Source organism: Alnus glutinosa, chromosome 3 (assembly GCF_958979055.1).
Source record: "Alnus glutinosa chromosome 3, dhAlnGlut1.1, whole genome shotgun sequence".
Classification (NCBI taxonomy): domain Eukaryota; kingdom Viridiplantae; phylum Streptophyta; class Magnoliopsida; order Fagales; family Betulaceae; genus Alnus; species Alnus glutinosa.
In genome coordinates this window covers 2,532,440-2,538,439 of record NC_084888.1, presented here as the reverse complement: position 1 = coordinate 2,538,439, position 6,000 = coordinate 2,532,440, and the positions used below count along the sequence as shown (strand labels likewise).

The 6,000-nt window shown below is 37.7% G+C and overlaps 1 protein-coding gene across 3 annotated transcripts; it reads left to right on the top strand.

Moving 5' to 3' along the window:
- The first annotated feature begins 362 nt into the window (after nt 1-362).
- LOC133864538 (serine/arginine-rich splicing factor RS41-like) lies at nt 363-4,895 on the top strand. 3 transcript variants are annotated; one of them, XM_062300909.1, is made up of 7 exons: nt 379-518; nt 1,338-1,436; nt 1,526-1,665; nt 3,296-3,408; nt 3,879-4,111; nt 4,292-4,555; nt 4,676-4,895. In XM_062300909.1, exons 3-7 carry the CDS (start codon nt 1,560-1,562, stop codon nt 4,713-4,715), a joined length of 756 nt encoding a protein of 251 aa, XP_062156893.1. In that variant the 5' UTR covers nt 379-518; nt 1,338-1,436; nt 1,526-1,559; the 3' UTR covers nt 4,716-4,895. The 3 variants fall into 3 exon arrangements, with proteins under 3 accessions (XP_062156892.1, XP_062156893.1, XP_062156894.1); XM_062300908.1 differs by lacking the exon at nt 1,338-1,436 and having other exon boundaries at nt 363-518; XM_062300910.1 differs by lacking the exons at nt 379-518; nt 1,338-1,436 and adding an exon at nt 2,881-3,121.
- The last annotated feature ends 1,105 nt before the right edge of the window (nt 4,896-6,000 follow it).

Sequence of the window (6,000 nt, the reverse complement as noted above, 5' to 3'; positions counted from 1 at the left end):
GCGGACCGACTGACAGGCAGATGACGAACGGGTGAACATGATTTGGGCAGTGGGGTTTTTTTTTTTTTTTTTTGGAACGTGAGATACTTCAGAAGAGAGTTGTGAGAGATATTAGCTATTTTACCAAAATTTCAATTTGTTGCTTTAAGTTGATGTATCAAGTGATTATTGGTGGGCATAAATTCATTGTTTTCTGTCACTACCGTATAGAAGGGGCTTTCTTTCATTTTTTGGTGGCCAGTGGCTAGTGGCTACTATATATCCCCCGAGTAAGACAAGACAAATCCCTATGACCAAACACTACCCCAAGTGTAGATTTGTTGCTTCCAGGGCGCCGTCGTTTTACTGAAGTATTTTTTTTTTTTTTCCTCTCTCTCTCTCTCTCTCTGATAGTCTGTATATGTCCAAACTGTTTTCGAACGACAAAAGAAAAAAGACACATTTCTGAGCCACAGTTGGTCCAATTACACCTAGGGTTTCTCTGAGGCCTCCCCCCGTCTCCGTCGCAACGTTCGTGGGTACGAAATCGAAACCTTTTTTCCGGTGCTATCAACGGATCCGACTCTATTTTTTAAGACTTCTTACTCTTTTGTGGTTTATTTTCATTTTTATTTGCTTTAGTTTGGGTGCTATAAACAATTATTTATGTGATCTGAGCTAGTTGTTTCGATCTGTTTGCTGTTGACCTATTGTTGTTTGGGTGAAGGACTGAATGGCATAGTGCTTGTAATTGTCTTTTCTATTAGCGTAAACAAATCGTTTTTTCATATATTTTTTAATTTTTTTTGAAGCTTGCAATGTTAAAAAATAATAATAATTTGGGTCTCACTTGCAAACTCGGTGGGTGAATGTAGGATCCGAAATTGTGTGCCTTTTGCTTTGTATGGATCTTTTGTCGGCAGTTGTATATAGGGTAGCTAAGTATTGCGGAGATACCTGGCTTTGCAGCCGATGGGTTTTGAACCCACAACTTCACCCTCCACTCTGTTCTTACAGGGAGGAGGTGCTGTTTGAGCCAGAGCTCATTTCAGCGATTCAGACTTTTTTATTTTTGTGTGGCAGGAATTCTTCTTTAAGAAGGTATTTTTTGTTTTCTTTTCCAAGTATTGGGATAATGTGATTTAGAAGACTGATCATACTTGTACCTTGGAGTTTTGATTTACCTAATAGGGAGGCATAGTTCATTGCTTGCATATTGCATTATAATGTATGGTGTCGGCATTGTGTATGTGGGTGCTTTCACATGAGCAGTTTGTGTGTGCTATGCAAGGTCGATAACTTGAAATAGCTATTTTAAGACGATTTTGATCGGATGTGCTTGTCCCTGATGTTCATAGATCAACTTTCTTAAGAATGACTAAGCTTGCTAGGTAATTAAGTAAACCTTCGTATCGGCCTCTTCTTCTCACATTATCCTAAGCCAAAAAAGGAAATAGGTATACCTTTGTGTGGTCCTTTTTGAACATTGTTTCGACTAAATACTTATATCCTTACTCCTTTTTCTTCCACATGCTTTTCTTTAAAGGGTTAAAAAATTTGATTCTTGGAACTTGAGGAATATGAAGCCCATCTTTTGCGGCAACATTGAATTTGATGCACGGCAGTCTGATCTCGAGCGTCTTTTTAGAAGATATGGCAGGGTCGAGAGGGTGGATATGAAGTCTGGTAAGGGTTTTTTTTTTTTTTTTTTTACTACAATGTTATTATTAGTGTTTTGATCTTGCATTAGTCCAAGGCTACATTTGTTGTTCAGTTGTTTTTGTTATCCTTTGTTGCTATACCTAATATATAATGGTTAATTACTTCCCCCTGGGTTCTTTGGTACACTTTTGTTCTATTCAATGTTAAGTTCACATTGAGTGGTAAAGCTATTAGAAAAAGTGAAAGATTCTTTGGGCTGTTGGTTTTGGTGATTTTCTTGATTACATTATTATATGTGGGTTTCTGAGCTATGATGCCTAGTATCTACTTCTGCTTCCATTACTATCATAAAGGTTTGCTATACATTGGTGTGGTGAAATCTGGAACAGTGTTGTTACAGAGTTATCCTAGTTTCACATATTCTGTCTGGGTGAGTATATATTGAAGTTTAAACACATGTTATTAATGCCTAGGTGGATTTTTATAAGTATGTTAGAATACAGATTTTATGTTCAGAAGTCCTGCAGCAATGGAAAAATCTAACAGCAACTATTTCCCTGAACAAAGGTGGGCATGAATAAATGCTTTTTGGACTACACAACTCAATGATGAAAATGTCCTGTTATGTTGAGTCATAGTGGGGTTTTGACATGTTTAAGAAAGGGTAAAATAGCATACACCCATTGAAAATGATCACGTCGAAAGAACTCATTGACCCTTTTAATATATCAGTCACAGCACCCAACAATAATACTGACCAGTTACATTATTGATTTATTTCTTCTCAGTTTGGTCAGTTTTATTAATTATAAATAAATAAAAATAAAAATAAAAGTTTGGCCAGTTTTATAGCCAAAATTACTTTTTGCTACTATATCAAAATCTTGGCATGACATAAAATGCCTTTTTCCTGTCAGTTGAAATATTATAGTATTTAGTTTAAAGAGAGACAGAAGTTGAGTAGAGTGGACGCAGAGGGTGCGCATATGTGATGGCACCTTCATGTTTAATCAATTGAGCTCTTTCTTCTGACTGTTTTGAGTACCCTTAAAAAATGGCATTTAATGTCATCTTTTCATTCCTCATGTAATTCATGATCCGATAGCTAATATTCAATAGGGTCAATATTTTATTTTTTAAAATAATCATTTTCAAATGGGTGTATATGTTATTTTCCCTTAACAGAAGCAAGTTTCATTAGAGTGTAAACCCCCATACTCAACCATTTCTTTGGCGCAGGATTACTTGGAATGTCCATGCTCTTCTTGGGTGGATGTACTTCTCTGCATTTCTTTTCTAGCATGTGCCCAAGCTTCATCTTCTTGTATTTTTCCAGAAGAATTAATCTGATCTGCCCTAGCCCTGCCATCCTACACTACCTCAGATACTATTGCTTTTTCATTCCTCATGATTTTTGCTCAGTGTTCAGTTTCCGACACGTTTCAACATAGAAATCATGATGATTTTCAGCCAGTGGCAGGTGTTGTGTTACTTCCTAACAGTTTTTTTTTGTAATATGAATATTTTTTGGTGTTTGACGAGTCTATCATTTCCTGATTTTCTAAACTATCCATGAGCTGAATTTTTGCTTTTGGCAATTAGTTTATATAGCTGAAATTTTCCTGCTCTGGTTCTTAACATTCTGGTTTCCTAGGATTTGCTTTTGTCTATATGGAAGATGAACGAGATGCTGAGTATGCAATTCGAAGACTTGACAGGACGGAATTTGGTCGAAAGGGCCGCCGACTTCGTGTTGAGTGGACCAAGGTGATTTATGATGCTTGTGTTGCTTGGGTCTGAACACTGTTATGTGATCCTATTACGATATTTGCATCGCATATTTTTGGAGCATGTTTGTTAGGCATGCATGTCTCTCTCTCTCACATACACACGCACGCACGCATATCAGATATGCATGACTTCTTTTTAATTAAATTTCTCTTAAGGTTGACATATGATTCATTTCATAAAAACATCACCACAGAAGACTTCACCTCAATGGCTATGATGGTTTTGGTTATTACATATCCACATACCCTTCTGTGGTGGTGTGTGTGCATTAAGGCACGCACTTGAAACTGTTGCATTTTCTCTTTACTCTTCTCAGAAGGATAGATTTTTGTTATTAAACATGATGAAATGGACAAGCGTTATACCCATATAGTGCCCAGCAGTTCTTTGGTGTTTTTACTCTTTAAGTGTAGCAGTCAAACCAATCACTATATATTGTATTGCAGCATGAACGTGGCATTAGAAGGCCTGGTGGTTCAAGATCATCGGCTAGCACGCGACCATCAAAAACCTTGTTTGTCATTAATTTTGACCCAAGTTATACCAGGACAAGGGATCTGGAGAGGCACTTTGATCAATATGGAAAAATATTGAACATAAGGATTAGAAGGAATTTTGCATTTATTCAGTATGAGTCACAGGATGATGCTACCAGAGCATTGGAGGCAACGAATATGAGGTTGTATTTTCCGTAAGCAAATGCTTAGACTGGTAGTATACTTGATCAAGAAGTTATTGGATATCATTATAGTTGCTTTTCGAAAGAGTCCTATGAAATAATGAATTTTATGGCTGCTTAACACTTACTTGCAAAGAAGATCTATATTAACTCTGGCTTATTCATATTCGAGGTGTGCAGTAAGTTCATGGATCGGGTCATTTCAGTGGAATATGCTGTTCGAGATGATGATGATAAAAGAACTGGCTTTAGTCCTGAAAGAAGAGGCCGGGACATGTCTCCTGATAGGAGAAGCTATGATCGTGTGCGATCCCCAAGTCCATATCGTAGGAATAGAGATAGCCCGGACTATGGCCATGGATCAAATCCAAGTTCCAGACCTGAACCAAGGGGAAGTCCCAAGTATGAAAGACCTGAGAGCCCAGTCAATGGGAGATATGACAGGTTCAAATCTTTCTCAGACATTTGCTTTTAGTAGTTATTGTCTGTCTGTATACTTATTAAAAAAATAGGGATATGTTAATAGATGATACTTGATTTTTGACTATACTATTGACAATGCAGCCGTTCACCACCACCACCACGGGAAAGATCCCGTTCATGAACAGAGGCAGAATAGAAGTTCCACTCAAACGGTTGGTAGGCTTGCTTTTTCTTTCGCTTTGTAGTTTGGTTGCAGACATTGCAGGCTCAGTTATCTACTTGTTATTTGTATAATTGTATGGTAATTGTGAATTTCCATATGCTTTTGAACTGGTTAACTTCAAGTTTAACATAGTGGTCACATCAAGCCCCCCCCCCCCCCCCCCCCCCCTTTCTCTCTCTCTCTCTCTCTCTCTCTCTCTCGGTCGGGAGAATAAGGATTCGGTAAATGATCAAAAAATACTCCCAATGCACAACAAATGCACTACCCCAAGGCACTTGTTGTGCACTAGGAGTGCATGGATCATTCCCCTAAAGATTATTTTTCTATGCTTGTGAAATGTTATGAGGCCTACCTGTCTTGGACAACCTAAGAGCGAGGTAGATGGGCTCTGAAATCCCTTCTCTTAAGCCGCCCAAATTTTATATGTTTCGAGTATATGACATGTATACTTAGAACACATGATTTTATTCAAATAAGACATTAAAAGACATTTAAATAAGACGTCGGGTCGGGTCATATGTTTATTTAAATAAGACATTAAGGTTGAGATGACGTTTAATTCAATAGTTAGAGTTTAAGATTGACTTGAACCCAGCACATAAAAGTGGAATTACCAACCTACGGCCCTATTTGTAGGTCTTGTTTGGTAAGGGAGTGAGTTGAGGATAGTAATAAGAAGTGGTAGATGTAATATGAAGTAAAAAGATAAATAAATAAATTAAAAAAAGTATGAAAAAGTGTAAAAATTTTATATTGTAGTGAATTTTTTTATTTAGGTAGTAATAAAAAAATTATTAATGTGATATAAAAGCAGAATGCGTTGAAATTAGTTGGTTTTTTCTAAAAATAAGCCCGTAGTAAAGCGATGGTGTTGGTGTTGATGTTGATGGCAAAAGGAGGTGGGTGGATGCTCCATAGGCCCACGCTAATAGGAAATACAAAATGGGGAAAAGTGGCGTATCCGACAGGCAACAGAGTCACGTCGTGGCTACGCAACGCCAAAGCCCCACGCGTCTCAGTTGACTCGCCAAAAGGCCCTCTCTCTTCGATGGAGCTCTTCTTCTTTGTTCCCGCAGCCATTCGGAAGAACCTCACTACCTCGGCCACTAAAAACATATTTTAAAAAACTATTTGAGGGTGATTTGATAGCTGAAAGTGCGTTAGACTGCAATTATTGCATTAGCTGAAAGAACCTCTTTTCTCTTTCTTCTCCACTTTCTCCTCTCCCTTTTCTATCCTTTTA